This window comes from Cherax quadricarinatus, chromosome 57 (genome assembly GCF_038502225.1).
Source record: "Cherax quadricarinatus isolate ZL_2023a chromosome 57, ASM3850222v1, whole genome shotgun sequence".
In the NCBI taxonomy this organism is placed as follows: domain Eukaryota; kingdom Metazoa; phylum Arthropoda; class Malacostraca; order Decapoda; family Parastacidae; genus Cherax; species Cherax quadricarinatus.
Window position 1 is genome coordinate 1286301 of NC_091348.1, and position 17908 is coordinate 1304208.

At 43.4% G+C, this 17908-nt stretch overlaps 1 protein-coding gene across 1 annotated transcript in view; it reads left to right on the top strand.

Moving 5' to 3' along the window:
- Positions 1-2474: 2474 nt before the first annotated feature.
- LOC128693520 (uncharacterized) overlaps positions 2475-17908 on the top strand; it is a 273150-nt gene continuing 257716 nt past the window's right edge. Inside the window, exons 1-3 of the mRNA XM_053783235.2 lie at positions 2475-2585; positions 2749-2841; positions 9694-9916. Of these exons, the coding sequence (XP_053639210.2) occupies positions 2475-2585; positions 2749-2841; positions 9694-9916 (427 nt within the window). The remainder of the gene's footprint in view (positions 2586-2748; positions 2842-9693; positions 9917-17908) is intronic.

Below are 17908 nucleotides of genomic sequence, written 5' to 3' on the forward strand. Positions count from 1 at the left end.
TAGGAAGGTATCTGAACCATTCCAGGATACCCAGAATGAATTCATCAGCGATGGTCATAAGGAATGTGTGCATATTAATTGTTCTAAGAATTTGGCCCTAGTAACCGTACGCAAGTGTTGAAGGCTTCTCGGGTTATGACCATAAGAAAAATTATACGTTGGAGAAATATAAAAAAAATCTGGCAACCACTCAAAGGCCTCCTTCGGAGATACCAAACAATACTGGAGCTGCTTACTGTTCAGGAGACAGGAAACACAAACACATTGACGACAGGACACGGATTATAAACAGTCCATTCAATCTGTAGCTTGAGTTAGAATGAATTGCAAGGGAATTTATTATTGTCGCAAGTAGCTTGGTTCCCCTTACTGAAAATTATATAAATGAAAAGTAGAGAGAAGCAGACCGGGCCGCGGGGGCGTTGACCCCGGAACTCTCTCCAGGTAAACTCCAGGTAAACATTCATCATGTCAGCTGACATTTCTTATATTAACTTTAACTGGTCTTCATCACATCAAGTTTCATAAACGTTCCGCCTCTTCCTGTTATTTAGTTGAAAATCCCTGACTCTTCTTTATTCTAGTTACAATGTATGTGCATTATATACTGTAATTTGTCAATAATTCTTTGTTATTGATATAATTAAATGTTTTTTTTCTCTTTAGGTATTATTATGAACATCTTAATCTGCAGTGAAGGTCACACTATGGTTGTGCTTCATGCAAAAGGAAGTATACTATAGGTTTGGATAAAGAAAGTGACACGCTTGTTGTATCAGCAGGTCACTCTGGGCACAATGTCACGTCGAGTTTTACACCAAGAATTTTATTAAGCGAAATCTGTGAAAAAGAAGTAAAATGCATCTACCAGCTGCAGCTCTCCTCGTTGTTATTAAGCTAAATTTCTAATTACGCGAGCACACTGTGCACGGGTGAAAAAAAAGAGGCCGTGAAGAGTTTACAGTTCAACTAAATGACTTCCAGTCCATTGTTGTGGGTGAACGTGCCGATAGTCGGGCTGAGACTATTCACAGTAGGATTGAGTTTGCACAAGATCTGCACAGTGCAGAGGCAATCTTCTACAGATTTGCAACATTATTTTATCAAGAAAACGGATACCCAGAGCCTTCAAGTTCTCGAGACAAGAAATGCAACAAACCCCAGACAGGCTGATAAATGTTTCTAGAGAAAAGGCGACATTGAAGGTTGTTGACTACTTCAAAAAAATGATGAGCAGTTATTTTTAGTGACCTGTTACAGAAAAGGAAAGGGTACTGTGACGAAAATACATACAATGCCAAATGTATGAGATAATCAGTCCCTCAGCCTGCAGCGATGTGTTCAGGCCATCAATCTTGATAAAAGTGCAGCATATTCGTTATTGTTGTAGATTCGCCGGTATAATAGCCTGGCACGAGCCTTTTCCAAGAGGTGGCCTGGGCTTGGCTCCCTGTCGTGGGAGTGTCTCATACCAATGTTTGCCATGGGAGGAGGTACAAGTACCTCCTCATCGTCTGGGACCAGTTCCCAGGTCCAGCCTCAATGCCCACCCCCACGGGACTCGGAGAGAGAGAGAGAGAGAAGCTAGGCAACTTGGGCTACCTCTAACCCCGTCCACACTGGGTTCGAAGAGTGAGGGAGCTGCATAGCAGCGGACAATATCAGGAGGTGCAAAGGCAGCAAGCATTGCAGGATCCTTTTGGAGCCATTCCACAGCTTTGGGCCGAAGCCCGAGTGCTGGGGAAGCTCAAGAATGCCTCTTGCTATGTGTGTTGCTGCTGCTACTTCACTTGTCTGTTGCATCAAGCATATTTGAAGAGAATGTTCTTATATTCATGGTAGATGAGGTGGAGCAGCGGTAGGCAGAGCCACCAGTGGACAAAACCACTAGCGGAAAGAGGCCGTGACTTTGGGTTAGACAAGTTTTGTAGAATTTAATGCATTTTAAAAACTTTTTAAACCTATAGGCATGACCTACTTCCACTTCTGGTTTTGTCCACTGGTGGCTCCGCATACCACTGCTCCACCTCATCTGTCATCAGTATATAAGAACCATCTTAGCGAATATGTTGCACTTTTATAAAGATTTATGGACTGAACACACCCACTCCAGGCTGAGGGACTGATTACCTCAAACTCATCTTCCACCTTTCTCTGCGTCGGACTGAAGAAATCATTGGCCAGCAAAACGTTTCCAGAATAAAAATACCCAAATTATGTACAAGTGTCTCATTTATCAACCTGTAGGTTTTCAAAACCACTCATCCACAATGCTAGAGTGAAAGAGAAAAATCTGCTTGTGTTGACTGTTCACTGCCTCCTTCACCACGAAGAAAGTTTTGCTTCTCAGAGGTTACCATTAAGCAAGAACTCTTCAGACTTTGTTATTTTAGCAGTACGCTGAAGTCAGTGGTCAAGAGAGGTCATTCTGTCCTAAGCTGTCTGGGAATTAGTGTGGGGTGTTACTCAGCACCATGGCTTGCTGTAGTGTTTTAGAATCTCAGGTTAAAGTGTTGAAGAAGGAGGTTCTAATTCTTCAGGAGGAAAACAGGTGGCTGAAACTTCCACTAGATGAGTTTGGGAGTGTGAGATGGTTGGATCTAGTAAGGAGGAAAAAATTACCAGCAGTAGTTGGAGAGCAGCAGCTGCTTTAAATGGCAAGTGGTTCACGAGTCAGGAAGAAGCATCAAGATAACGAAGGTTAATAGAGAAGATTTGAAGGTAGGAAATCGATTCTCTGTTCTACAGGACGAGTGTACTTCAGTGGTTAGTGAGGTTAAAGGTACCATTGACTCCCCTGCTATTCAAGGTAGGAACATTCTGGTTCTGGGAGACTCCCAGGTAAGATATGTAGACCATGCTTTTTGTAACAGAGATAGAAAGGCGAGACAGAGAGCGACAGTCAACAGGTTGGATAATATTATGTCAGGTAAAGGGAATATACCGTTATGTTAATGCTGTTTGGAATGATATCGGGAAGGGCAAGAGACAGGAGCTGCTGGATAAGTACAAGTCCGCCACAGATATAGTCAGGTCTAAAGGAGGGGCCTCTATCATATGTAGCATTTTGACTAGTAGGGGAGTGGGCAATGAATGGATGTCCCGGGAAATTGGTGTAAACTGCTGGTTAGACAGGTACTGTAACGAGCTTGCAATCCCATTCACTGATAACTGCGAAAATTCTATAGCACACATGATATGTATGCAAGGGATGGGGTTCATCTCTATGGGACTGGAATGGTTGCATTAGCCAACTCGATTGAGGGGGCAATTGCTGACTTGTCTAGGACTTTAAGTTGATAGATTACAGAGGTATGGGTGCGTGTGGGAAACATTCAGGCTGCTGTACTAGGGTTGAAAACAGCAGATATTACCAGGATACCTCAGGGATATGTTTAAAGGGCAATATTCAAAATATAGTCTTAGACTCCTACTATACTAGTAGTTGGAGTCTAAGAAATATGATAGATGAGCAAGTGCAGGTAATATAGATATTGCTATACCGGAGACCTGGCTCACCCTGAATGCAATATATAAGGCTATAAACTATTCCACAATGATAGAGTCAACAGGAAGGGTGGTGGAGTGGCGATGTATGCCAGAGATAATTTAAATTGTTATGTTAGACAAGATATCAGATTAGAAATATTGGACACAGAATCTGTTTAGCTACAGTTTCTAGAGGGTCGTGAAAAAATAATTTTGGGTGTGATTTATAGACCCCCAAACTTTGATAGGGAGTGCAGTAAGCTGCAATGGAACGAAATTCATCAGGTGTCTAGATATGAAAATGTTGTGTTAATGGGAGATATTAACTTTAGACTAATTGACTGGAACGATGTGACAGGAAATCTTGAGTTTAGTGACTTTCTTGATACAATTCAGGTTTGTTTTTAAAAGTTTGTGACAGAGGAAACAATCTACTTGACTTGGTTCTTGCCAACAAATAATCACTGTGAAGACTTACTCAGCCGTGTAACAACTTCAGACAATATTACCAAGGCTGGCTCCTCCTCAGGAAAATTAATGAATAGAAAAAGAAATAATAATTCACAAAGATAAACACTTTATTATTTATTAATGCAAAGATAAAACATTGAAATATGAAGGTGTATCCTACTTGAAAATGAAAATGAAAAATTAAATGAAAAATTGCCATTTGACTTCAACGCTAATATGTACAAGTAAACTGAGGTGTCTGGTTGATGTTGACACCATCTTGTAGAAACTGTAGCCGTTTATGATGGGGGGGTCCACAGGTGTTGGATGACAACCCAATGACTAGTTCTTCACAGAGTCTATAGCCTTGAATAGTCAGTCCAGATGACAGGAACGCAGGTTCTTTACCACTACAAAGATGAGGGGTAGTGTCCTGTACAATTAATCAGGTAGGTAGATCATAAAGTGACGCCTCAAGACCGGTTTCAGTCCGTCTCCTTCAACACTTCTCGTTGGTTGGCAGGTGACCCGATCTGTCATTCCAAGCTGGAAAGAGAAAGGTTACCCACTGCTTAAGAAATCACTCTCCATGATAAGTGTAAGATACTTAAAAAAAGGTGGTGACTATCTAAAAGTCTCGTGTGGAGCTTAAAACTGAAAGGACTAAGTTCATTATTGGTCAAAAGTGAAGCTTTCAACCAATATCCACTAGAATAGGAGCAGAGGCTTTTACTTACAGTTGTGCTGGGAGTTGTGAGTCGAGTGATTACTGTTTGGCCGGAGCCCCACACATCACCTTTCAGGGTGGGGAGAAAGGGGGCGGGGGGATAGCGGGAGCTAGACTGACCCTTCCTTAACAAGCAGCCGGCAATCAAACTATCGTTACCATATACTCGCTCACTACTCCTATCTGTTGAACTTTTCCCTCACAATCACTAATTAATAATCTTGAGGTTAATGATGAACTTGGGGAAAGCGATCACAAATCCCTTAGATTCAATATATCATTATATTACCCAAATAACTGCAATCAAGTCTCTGTCCCAGACTTCTGCTTGGCCGATTTAATGAGACTGAGAAATTACTTGGGTAGACTGAACTGGAATGACCTGAGTATAGGTCAGGTAGGTGGTGATGGTTGCCAGTATGACTTTTTTGAAGCATAGTTCTAGCTGCCCGACAACTTTAGTTCCAAGTAGGGAAATTATATCTAACAAAAATGATCTCAAATGAATAAACCGTAGATTAAAACACCTCACTGGTCAAAAGAGAGGCATATATAGGCATATCAAAAGAGGGGCTGTGCAGTTAAGAAATGAATATAATCAATAAAAGAGAGAAATAAAAAAGGGAATAAGAAAAGCAAAAAGGGATTATGATCCTAAATTCGCAAGGGATTCGATGACTAACCCAAAACCAAAAGTGTTCTTTCAGGTATACAGAAGTAAGATTAGGTACAAGATAGGCCGACTTAAGAGTAACTCAGGTTAGATCACTGACAGTGATAAGGAAATATGTGAAATTTTCAGCACTTACTTTCTCTCAATTTTTACTCAGATAGATAATAGCGAAATTCCAGAAATAATAAATTATGTAAAGCTGGACGATAATAAACTATGCACGATTGCTGTAACTAGTGACATGGTCCTCAGACAGAGAAATTAAAACCTAACAAATCCCCAGGCCCTGATGAACTGTTTGCAAGGGTTTTAAAGAAATGTAAAGAGGAACTTAGCATACCTTTGGCTAATGTTTTTAACATATCACTACAAACTGGCATAGTGCCTGACAAGTGTAAAATGGCAAATGTAAAACCTATTTACAAGGCAGGTGACAGGTCCTTAGCTTCGAACTATAGACCAATAAGCCTTACCACCATAGTGGGAAAATTAATGGAATAAATAATTGCCGAGGCAGTTCATAGCCATCTTGAAAGGCATAAATTGATTAATGAATCTCAACACGATTTTACCAAGGGACGTTCCTGCTTTATGCCATTTTTTTTCATTGAGGTATTTGAGGAGGTAGATCATGGTAATGAATATGATATTGTGTGTATGGACTTCACTAAGGCTTTTGATAGAGTTCAACATTAAAGGCTATTGAGGAAACGTAAGGCACAAAGAAGAAATTTTTTCCTGGGTAGAGGCATAGTTGGCAAATAGCCAGCAGAGTTTGCATAAATAGGGAGAAATCAGAGTGGGGCACGTCACAAGCGGTGTTCCACAAGGGTCAGTGTTGGGCCATTTGTTGTTCACAATTTACATAAACGACATAAATGTGGGAATAAACAGCGACATAAGCAAATTTGTTGATTACACCATTCTAATGAGGACTTTAGAGCACTCCAGGAATATTTGAATAGATTGATGCAGTGGTCGGAGAAGTGGCAGATGCAGTTTAATATAGACAAATGCAAAATTCTAAATGCTGGACAGGGAAATAACCATGAGACATTAATAAATAACAAGGGGATGTAAATAGCATGCTAAAAATATCTAGCCAAGACAAGACTTGCAGCAATAGTTTCAAGTTGGAAAGCACTGGTTTGGTAATAGAGTTGTGGACGAGTGGAACAAACTCCCGAGTACCGTCATAGAAGCTAAAATGTTTTGTAGTTTTAAAAATAGGTTAGATAAGTACATGAATGGGTGTGGGGGGATGTGAGTTGGACCTGACTAGCTTGTGCTAATAGGTCTGATGTCGTTCCCCTTCCATAAGTGGATGTGACATGACCTGATTAGGTTGGTTCAGTGGCATAAACCGGTAGGCGACTTGGACCTGCCTCGCATGGGCCAGTAGGCCTGCTGCATTGTCCCTTATGTTCTTAAGTCCAGGATCTTCACTCAGAGTTTGTCCATTTAGCAACGGCTCTAAAGTTCAGGAACTTCATTCGGAGGAATTTTGATTATGGTTGGGAACATGAGGTATTTGTCAAGAATTAAGGTGCTCCAACAATTGCTTGAAATGAGGAACGAGAATAATAATTTTCGTTGAAAAGAATCATGCATTAGTTCCAAAATTATATCTAATGAATGATGCAAGTGGTTTTATCTTGCCGAAAATTTTGATGAAATTGACGCACTGACCATTTCAATGCAAGGTCGCGATCAGACATTGAGGGGTTGCCCGGGTAACTAACACATTTTGTTTTGGGACCAAGATAAGTTTTTCACTTATGTTGCAAATTAAAGTTATGAACATCTGGATCGTCATATAGATTCTCGACAGTATTTTGAGTAGCTGCAAAAGAAAAGAAAAAAGGTTAAATCCTATTGTATATGTGATGTAGTGCACGTCCTATATACAATCGATATTCGAACGCTTTGTTCTGTTAAAAAAAAATCGCTCGGTAGTCGACCGTTTGCTCGGCACTCGACCAAACACTACCTGCTAGAACTTAGCTGTAAACTATTTCGTGTTTCCTCGCATTTTTTTTATATTATTTGTATAAATAAATCACCATGGTGCCTAAGAAGATTAATGATAACAGCCAACCAAAAAGTAAATTGGTTGGTAAAAATTCGTTCGGTACTCGAACAGATCAACACTCGAACAGCCTTCTGGAATGAATTAAGTTCTACTGTAACCTAAAATAAGCTTTCCAATGATAAAGGTTTTGTTCAATACTGTAATGATAAAGAGTTTGCAGGTAGTGGTCAGCTTAAGAAATAAAAACGTGTACAGTTCTTTAAATACTTATAGTATTTCATTCTAACCTGTTTTAAAAAAAGGCCAAAGGTTGGCAGGATAGGATAGTTACCATAATGCAGTAGTTATGTATTAGATGTAAAACAGAGTTTACGGTTGAAAGCCGGTACTAAAAATATTTTTAGGTTATATGTTATCTAAATTTACTCATTCTTTATAACTTATTAGGAAAACATCATTTCATATGCATATGTTAATAGCCAATAATACTACCTTTGGTTTCATACCAAATATTCGAGTTATTTTCTTATGTAATTATTAAAAGGAAATAAGAAAAAAAGTTTGTCTGTAGTTTTTTTTTGATTCATGCAAATCTATAACACCTTTCCACCACTCCATCCTTCTCTGCCTTTAGCATGTTATCTGCCCATGTGAATAAAGTTACATCCAACAGCTTTCAGTTCTGATGCAATTTCCTCCAACATGAAACCTATTAGATCAAAATTCACTGATTGCAGGTTTGACATGTGGTTCACAGGTGGCGCTGACGACCATGCACACTCCTTTAACTATTTACTGAAATACATTGCTACTGGAACTTCTCTGTCACAGCTGTTGTGGTGGCAACCTGGAAACAACTGTGGTGTTGTGGTGGAGACCTGGAAACAACTGTGGTGTTGTGGTGGCGTCCTGGAAACAACTGTGATGTTGTGGTGGCGTCCTGGAAACAATTGTGTTGTGGTGGCCTCCTGGAAACAACTGTGGTGTTGTGGTGGAGATCTGGAAACAACTGTGGTGTTGTGTTGGCGACCTGGAAACAATTGTGTTGTGGTGGCCTCCTGGAAACAACTGTGGTGTTGTGGTGGAGACCTGGAAACAACTGTGGTGTTGTGGTGGAGACCTGGAAACAACTGTGGTGTTGTGGTGGCAACGTGGAAACATCTGTGGTGTTGTGACCTCCTGGAAACAACTGTGATGTTGTGGTGGCGACCTGGAAACAACTGTGGTGTTGTGGTGGCGACCTGGAAACTGTGGTGTTGTGGTGGCGACCTGGAAAGAACTGTGGTGTTGTGGTGGCGACCTTGAAACAACTGTGGTGTTGTGGTTGCAACCTGGGAACAACTGTGTTGTTGTGGAGGCAACCTGGAAACAACTGTGGTGTTGTGTTGGCGACCTGGAAACAACTGTGGTGTTGTGGTGGCCTCCTGGAAACAACTGTGTTGTGGTGGCGACCTTGAAACAACTGTGGTGTTGTGATGGCGACCTTGAAACAACTGTGGTGTTGTGGTTGCAACCTGGAAACAACTGTGGTGTTGTGTTGGCGACCTGGAAACAACTGTGGTGTTGTGGTGGCCTCCTGGAAACAACTGTGTTGTGGTGGCGACCTTGAAACAACTGTGGTGTTGTGATGGCGACCTGGAAACAACTGTGGTGTTGTGGTTGCCTCCTGGAAACAACTGTGGTGTTGTGGTGGCCTCCTGGAAACAACTGTGGTGTTGTGGTGGCCTCCTGGAAACAACTGTGGTGTTGTGGTGGCCTCCTGGAAACAACTGTGGTGTTGTGGTGGCCTCCTGGAAACAACTGTGTCGTGGTGGCGACCTTGAAACAACTGTGGTGTTGTGATGGCGACCTGGAAACAACTGTGGTGTTGTGGTAGTGACCAGGCAGAACCTGTGGTAATGACCAGGCAGTACCTGTAATATTGACCAGGCAGCACCTGTAGTAGCGACCAGGCAGTATCTGTGGTAGTCACCAGGCAGTACATGAGGTAGTGACCAGGCAGCACCTGTGGCAGCGACCAGGCACCACCTGTGGCAGTGATCACACAGCACCTGTGGCAGTGACCAGGCACCACCTGTGGTAGTGACCAGGCATCACCTGTGGTAGTGACCGGGCACCACCTGTGGTAGTAATCAGACAGCACCTGTGGCAGTGACCAGACAGTACCTGTGGCAATGACCAGGCACCACCTGTGGTAGTGACCAGGCACCACCTGTGGTAGTGATCAGGCAGCACCTGTGGCAGTGACCTGGCACCACCTGTACTAGTGACAGGCAGGTTCTGTGGCAGCACCTGTTGTAGACTAGGCATGACATATAGTAGGGACCAGGCATCATCTGTGGCAGTGACCAGGGAACACCTGTGGTAGTGAGCAGACAGCAGGCTGGCCAGCAGCAGCAGGCTGGAGGGAGGCGTGAGCGCGTGCGCAGAGGTGGACATTCACTGACTGTCGGATCATTGATTTTCGTTGCAGTAGCGACCTTGCCAGTGTCAGTGGCGCCCCTCTCGCCATGTCCCGCCGTCCCCGAAACCCACTGGAAGACCTGTAAGTTGATTCTCCGGCGAGGCTTTCCTCATTGTTCTTATGTGAGCGTCGTCAAGGGCAGCGCGGTGGCTGCCGTCTGTGTTGGCCGCTCCTAGCTCTCACTTCATTATTATTTCATGGCGGAGGTGGTTGCTGGGTTACCTCCTGGCTGGCTCACCCACAGTCCTCATGGAGTGTTCTCGTATAAAGTGAATTCGTATCTAGTCGTAGAAAGTAGGAATAATTACCTTGAACTTTAGTCACTCATACATCACATCCATCAATTCGAATTTAAATCTGAGAGAAGTTTTGTATTATCCAAAGTGGACTGGAAAGTCGTCCGGTTTTAATTTTCAGTTTGCGTGTTAGCTGTCAATGGTCCGAGCGATGGGATTGTGACTGTTATTCTCCATATACATATCTGATCAAGTGATGTGTTTGGGTGGTAAATGCTTGGCCCGATTAACGAGTGACAGTTTCAGCCTGTTCCTCGTAGGTCCCAAGGACCACTACGCGGGGTCATAATGTGACAGTTCCCCCTAAGAAAATACTACCCCTATAACGAACAATTCATTATATTACTGTTTTCCTAGCTGATACCACCGTTGTGTTTAGGAAGCGGAGACACTTCCAAACACAGCTCTCCTACACGTTTGCAGCTATGGCTGTTGTCGAGGATCCTACAGCCATGTTGTTGTATCGTGAAGTAACGAGAGCGCTGTTGCTGACTGGCAGTAACTAGCTACCACTAACACAGCGGTAACTTGATTATCATGGCAGTGGTACATATTATCTTGATAGAGAAGCTTATTATCATATCAGACGTGCTTATAATTATAATAAGTACATATTTTCCTAGTAGATGATAATATTATGGTAGACCTGCATATTATCATTGGAGTATATTTTCCTGGAAGACGAGCATATTATAATGTTAGACATGATTAATATTATGGTAGTAATGCATGTTATCATGGTAAACGTGTATTTCATTATGGTAAATGTAAATTATCAGGGTAGACATGCATGATATGGTAGACATGCACATGATTATCACCTGACGAGTAAATTAGCGTGGAAGACATGAGTACTATCATGGAGACGTGCATATTATTATGAAAGACGTACATATGATCATAGTAAATGAGCATTTATGGTAGACATGTATGTTATTATGGTACACATATTATCATGGTAGACATGCATGTGATTAAGGTAGACGTACATATTATCATAGAAGACTATGGTGTGCTATCCTTGTTTAAGTGCATATAATCATGGTAGACAAGTACATTATTAAGGTAATCAGGCATTTACCATGCTGAGGTACATATTATAATAGAAGAAGGGTATATTATCATGCTAGACGAGCATATTTTCGTGTGTACGAGACTGTTATCATGGTAGACACGAAAATTATCATGGTAGGCATGCACATTATCATGACAGACAAGCAGATTATCATGGTAGACATGTATATCATTTTAGACGTGTATATAATCAGGGTAGACATGCATCTTACACGAGCAATCCCACTGTATAAAAAACACACTTTGTTATTAATCCCACTGTTCAATAGAAGATCATGCTAGTGGGCTCTGGTGGCCTGGTGGTTAACGCTCTCGCTTCACACGGCGAGGGCCTGGGTTCGATTCCCAGCCAGAGTAGAAACATTGGACGTGTTTCTTTCAACCTGTTGTCTATGTTCCCCATCAGTAAAATGGGTACCTGGGTGTTAGTCGACTGGTGTGGGTCGCATCCTGGGACACTGACCTAAGGAGGCCTGGTCACAGACCGGGCCGCGGGGGCGTTGATCCCCGGAACTCTCTCCAGGTAAACTCTCCAGGTAAACTCTCCAGGTAATCCACTGCTGAGGTCGTATTAGTAATTCCACTGTTGAATAATAGGTTATATTAGTAATCCACTGTTAAGGAGTACGCCAGGAGTACGCCATGCTAGTAATCCCACTGTTGGGGAAAAGGTCGTGCTAGTAAGCTCACTGTAATCAACCCCATTGTTGAGGAAGGTGTTATTTCCATAATCCCACTGTCAGGAATGATACCATACCAATAATCACGCTGCTGAAGAGGGGTCCACGCTAGTAATCCCAACTGAAAAAGAGCAGATGATAATTATTAATAGTTGGGGAGGGCCCATGCTAGTAATCCCAGTATTAAGGAGGGTCCCAAGCTAGGATTATCAATTTTAAAGAGGGGCCCATGCTAGTAATGCAACTGTTAATGAGAGGCAAATGCAGTTAATCCCCATAGCTTGGTTTGTAGCGCACTCAGCTCACAATGAGGTCCGTCGTTCGATCCCCGGTACGGGTAAAAATATCCTAGCATGTTTTCTTAAGACACCTGCTGTCCCTGTTCACCTAGCAGTAAAATAAGTACCTGTGTGTTAGTTGACTGGTATGGATCGCATCCTGGGGACAAAATTAACCTAATTTGTCTGAAATGCTGTTCATAACCAGGGGCTCTCTGTATAGTATGTCACTGCTGTCAGCTATGGTCTGTAAACGTTGTACATGTCCTTGGGGAAATAAAGATTAATAAGATTAATAATAATAATAATAATAATAATAATAATAATAATAATAATAATAATATTCAAGAGAGGCTAGTGCTAGTACTACCACTGTTGGGGACACCCCTTTTTAGTAATCACTCTACTGGTGACGCCCCTAACTAGTAATCCCACTGTTGGTTATGGCGCCCATGTTAATTATCTCACCGTTGATTAGTGACCCATAATTGTAATCAGACCGTTAAGTAGATGCCAGTCTTACTGATGAGGGAGAGCCCATACTAATCTTAATGTTCAAGTGGGGCTATGCTATTTATCCCACTAGTAATGAGATACCTATGCTAGTAACCCCATTGGTAAGAAGTGGTCCTTGCTAGTAATCCCACAGGTACATGCTAGTAATCTCACAATTCAGTGCTAGTTGCTAGTAATACTGCAGCTGAAATATGGCCCAAGGTAGTAATTCCACCTCTGAGGAGGAACTGGTACCAGTAATCCCACCACTACTGAGGAGCTGGTACTAGTAATCCCACCAGAGAGGAGGAGCTGGTACTAGTAATCCCACCACTGAGAAGGAGCTGGTACTAGTATTCCCACTACTGAGGAGGAGCTAGTACCAGTAATCCCACCGGAGTAGAAACATTGGACGTGTTTCTTTCAACCTGTTGTCTATGTTCCCCATCAGTAAAATGGGTACCTGGGTGTTAGTCGACTGGTGTGGGTCGCATCCTGGGACACTGACCTAATTTGCCCGAAATGTTCATTGATGTCAGCTAGGGCTGTATACCACGTACATTTACTTGTAGTAAATATATTATTATTTTTATTATTAATAGTAATCCCAATACTGAGGAGGAGCTGGTACTAGTACTCTTACCACTGAGGAGGAGCTGGTACTAGTAATCCCATCACTACTGAAGAGGTGCTAGTACCAGCAATTCCGACACTGGGGAGGAGCTGGTACTAGTATTTCCACTGCTGAGGAGGAGCTGGTACTAGTATTCCCACTACTGAGGTACTAGTACTAGTAATTCCACCACTGAGGAGGAGCTGGTACTAGTAATCCCACTACTGAGGAGGAGCACTAGTATTCCCACTACCGAGGAGGAGCTAGTACCAGTAATTCCACCACTGAGGAGGGTACCATGCTAATAGCCTCACTTTTGAGGCGGTACCCTTGCTTGTAAATCCCAGTATTGAGAATGAACCAGTGCTAGCAGTCACATTGTTGACGATTCTCCTATTCTGTTGATCCCATTATTGAGTATGGGGCCCATTCATGTGATTCCCATAGCGAGGAGACGTAAATGCGGATTATCCTATAGTTAACGGGGCTCTCGAGAGTAATCCGTCTGTTGAGGAGGGGACCATGCAAGAAATCCTACTGCTAAAAAGGAATTTATGCTAATAATCCCATTGCCAGTAACAACCAATGCTAGTAATTTCACTGATGAGAAACTCATGCAGAGGTAAATTCTAGTAATCCCCCTGTTGAGAAGGAATTCATATTTGCACTTCAAATGATGAGGATGGATTCATGCTAGTAATTCCACAGTTGAGGAGATTCTTATTATAGTAATCCCAATGTTGAAAGCTAGCTCATGGTAGTAATTCTATTGCTAGAAATCCCCCAGTCGATCAAAGGCCAATGTGTTGGGAGCACAAGTAATCACAGGATAATATAGACACATGCTAAGAGTCCCATTGATAAAGAGGTGCATATGCTTGCTAACAAACTTCACAAGGGAGGTAACACGTGAGGTCATGCGGATACAGATAACTCAAAGTGTGCTTAATTTAGGTGGCGATGTGAGTTGGGAGAGTCAGTGTGAGGTGGCAGCTTCATAGGAAATGTTTTTATTATATGAACCATTTGCAATATGTAAAATAAAGTATATATTGTGTACAATCTCACGTTCTGATGGATTGTCTCCGATATATTTATTATGGTTATTTCTTGAACCCTATGTCTGGATTGATCCTCCTTCTGACACAGCTGTAGTTGTGCTGTGCGTAATGTGTCAGTGTAGACTGCGGTTATCGACATATACATTGCTGATTTTTGGCCATCCTTGAAGCATATTTATGTTCCTACAAGCGAGTTCACTCCCTGTCTCCTCGACTCATACCTTACTACATGATCCACACGGAATGCTGTAAATCCCTGCAGCAGTGGTACTCTTGGGACTGACACCTGACAACACTGGTTTAACAAAAAATGGGGTTCACATCTCCTGAGGAGGATATAGTATGATCTGTGAGCCAGCAGCGTCAACCAAGACTCGCAGTAGTAGAGGCAGGGTACATTCATAGCTTTAAGGAGAGATACGATAAGGCTCTTGGTACCGGGAGAGTGGATCTAGTAGCGACCAGTTAAGAGGCTGGGCCAAGATCTGTGACTCGACCCCTGCAACCACATATAGTTAAGTACATATAGGTGAGTACAGATATGCTTGCTAGATGGACAAAATCAACAATGCATGTGTTGGTAACCGTGATCTACACTCGCACATCGGCAGTTGTATGAGGAGAAGGATCAAACCAGACGAAGGAGTCTGGAAACAATCATAATTCAAATATTTATTTGACGCCATTAGGCAAAACATGTGATGTAGACACTGATAGGCTTATTACATATATTGTAAACAGTTTACAGAATATAATATTTCTTACAGACCTGGACTCGGTTCTCCTCTCTTCCCAAACACACTTTGTCACCTAAATTATACGCATTGAGTTATCTGTCTTCTAATGACCTCATTTGATATCTCACGTGTGACCTCTTTCGACCTGACCACACAGTGATCGTTTGCCATATAAAGCTGTGTATCTGTATTTTTGTATACTCCATAGAGTCCAATCCTGGACGCAATGTCGTAATAAAGGTTTCACTGGGAACAAGTGTCTGTCTCTCACTGTCAGCCTCCACCATCCTTCATCCAGTAATACCACTGCTGAGTACGGGCCCATGCTAGGAATTCCACCGTTGAGGAGGGGCCCGTGCTATGAATTCCACTGTTGAGGAGGGGCCCATGCTAGGAATTCCACCGTTGGGGGGACATATGCTAGGAATTCCACCATTGAGAATGGGCTTATGTTAACCATTGCACTGTTGAGAGGGACCCTGTCAGTAGTCTCACTGTTAAGTAGAGGCCCATGCTATTAATTTCACTGTACAGAAGGAGAGCATGCTAGGAATCCTTAGTGGCCCACACTAGTATTCAAACTGTTTCAAAAGGATTTATAGAAAGAGTCCATTTGATTAATAGCACTATTAAGGAAAACCCTATTTAACTAATCCCCTTCTTGATGCTGTGCCCATTCTAATAATTCCACTGTTAAAGAGGGTCCTGCACAGGTAATCTCACTAATGAGGAGGAGAGGCTCTAGCAAGTAATCCCACTATTGCGGAGGGGTCGTAGCAAGTAATCCCAATATTGAGGAGGGGCCCTTTGCAAGTAATCACACTACTGAGGAGGGGCCCCTTGCAAGTAATCGCACTACTGAGGGCCCCTTGCAAATAATCGCACTGCTGAGGAGGGGCCCCCTTTCAAGTAATCGCACTACTGAGGAGGTGCCCTTTCAAGTAATCGCACTACTGAGGAGGTGCCCTTTCAAGTAATCGCACTACTGAGATTGAGATGGGGCCCTTGCAAGTAAACTCAGTACTGAGGAGCGGCCCTTGCAAGTAATTGCACTACTGAGGAGGGGCCCTTGCAAATAATCGCACTACTGGGGAGGGGCCCTTGCAAATAAACGCAGCATTGAGAGGCCCCTTGTAAGTAATCGCACTACTGAGGAGGAGCCCCCTTTCAAGTAATCGCACTACTGAGGAGGTGCCCTTGCAAGTAAACGCAGTACTGAGGAGGGGCCCTTGCAAGTAATTGCACTAATGAGAAGGGGCTCTTGCAAGTAATTGCACTACTGAGAAAGGGTCTTTGCAAGTAATCGCACTACTGAGGAGGTGCCCTTGCAAGTAAACGCAGTACTGAGGAGGGCCCCTTGCAAGTAATCGCACTACTGAGGAGGGGCCCTTTGCAAGTAATCACACTACTGAGGAGAGACCCTTGCAAATAATCGCACTACTGAGGTGCCCTTGCAAGTAATCGCACTACTGAGAAGGGGCCCTTGCAAATAATCGCACTACTGAGGAGGGGCCCTTGCAAATAATCAAACTACTTAGCAGGGGCCCTTGAAAATAAGCGCACTACTGAGGAGGGGCCCTTGCAAATAATCACACTACTGAGGAGGGGCCCTTGCAAATAATCACACTACTGAGGAGGGGCCCTTGCAAATAATCACACTACTGAGGAGGGGCCCTTGCAAATAATCACACTACTGAGGAGGGGCCCTTGCAAATAATCGCACTACTGAGGAGGGGCCCTTGCAACAAATTGAACTTCTGAGGAGGGGTCCTCGCAAGTAATCGCACTACTGAGGAGGGGCCCTTGCAAGTAATCGCGCTACTAAGATGAGGCCATTGCAACAAATTGAACTTCTGAGGAGGGGTCCTCGCAAGTAATCGCATTACTGAGGAGGGGCCCTTGCAAGTAATCGCACTACTTAGGAGGGGCAATTGGAAGTAATCGCACTACTGAGGAGGGGCCCTTGCAAGCAATCGCACTACTGAGGAGGGGCCCTTGCAAATAATCACCTTACTGAGGAGGGGCCCTTGCAAGTAATCGCACTACTGAGGAGGGGCCCTTGCAAGTAATCGCAATACTGAGGAGGGCCAATGTAAGTAATCGCAATACTGAGGAGGGGTCCCTGCAAGTAATCGCAATACTGAGGAGGGGCAGTTGCAAGTAATCGCACTACTGAGGAGGGGCCCTTGCAAGTAGTCGCACTCCTGACGAGGGGCCCTTGCAGGTAATCGCACTACTGAGGATGGGCCCTTGCAAGTAATCGCACTACTGAGGATGGGCCCTTGCAAGTAATCGCAATACTGAGGAGGGGCCCTTGCAAGTAACCGCACTACTGAGGAGGGGCCCTTGCAAGTAATCGCACTACTGAGGAGGGCACCTTGGAAGTAATCGCACTACTGAGGAGGGGCCATGCAAATAATCACCATACTGAGGAAGGGTCCTTTGCAAGTAATCGCACTACTGAGGAGGGCACCTTGGAAGTAATCGAACTACTGAGGAGGGGCCCATGCAAATAATCACCATACTGAGGAAGGGCCCTTGTAAATAATTGCAATACTGAGGAGGGGCCCATGAAAGCAATCGCACTACTTAGGAAGGGCCCCTTGGAAGTAATCACATCACTGAGGAAGGGCCCTTGCAAATAATCGCACTACTCAGGAGGGGCCTTTTGAAAGTAATTGCAGTACTGAGGAGAGGCCCCTTACAAGTAATCGCACTATTGAGGAAGGGCCCATGCAAATAATCGAACTTCTTATTAGGGGCCCCTTGCAAATAGGCGCAGTGCTGAGGAGGGGCCCTTGCAAGTAATCGCACTACTGAGGAAGGGCCCATGCAAATC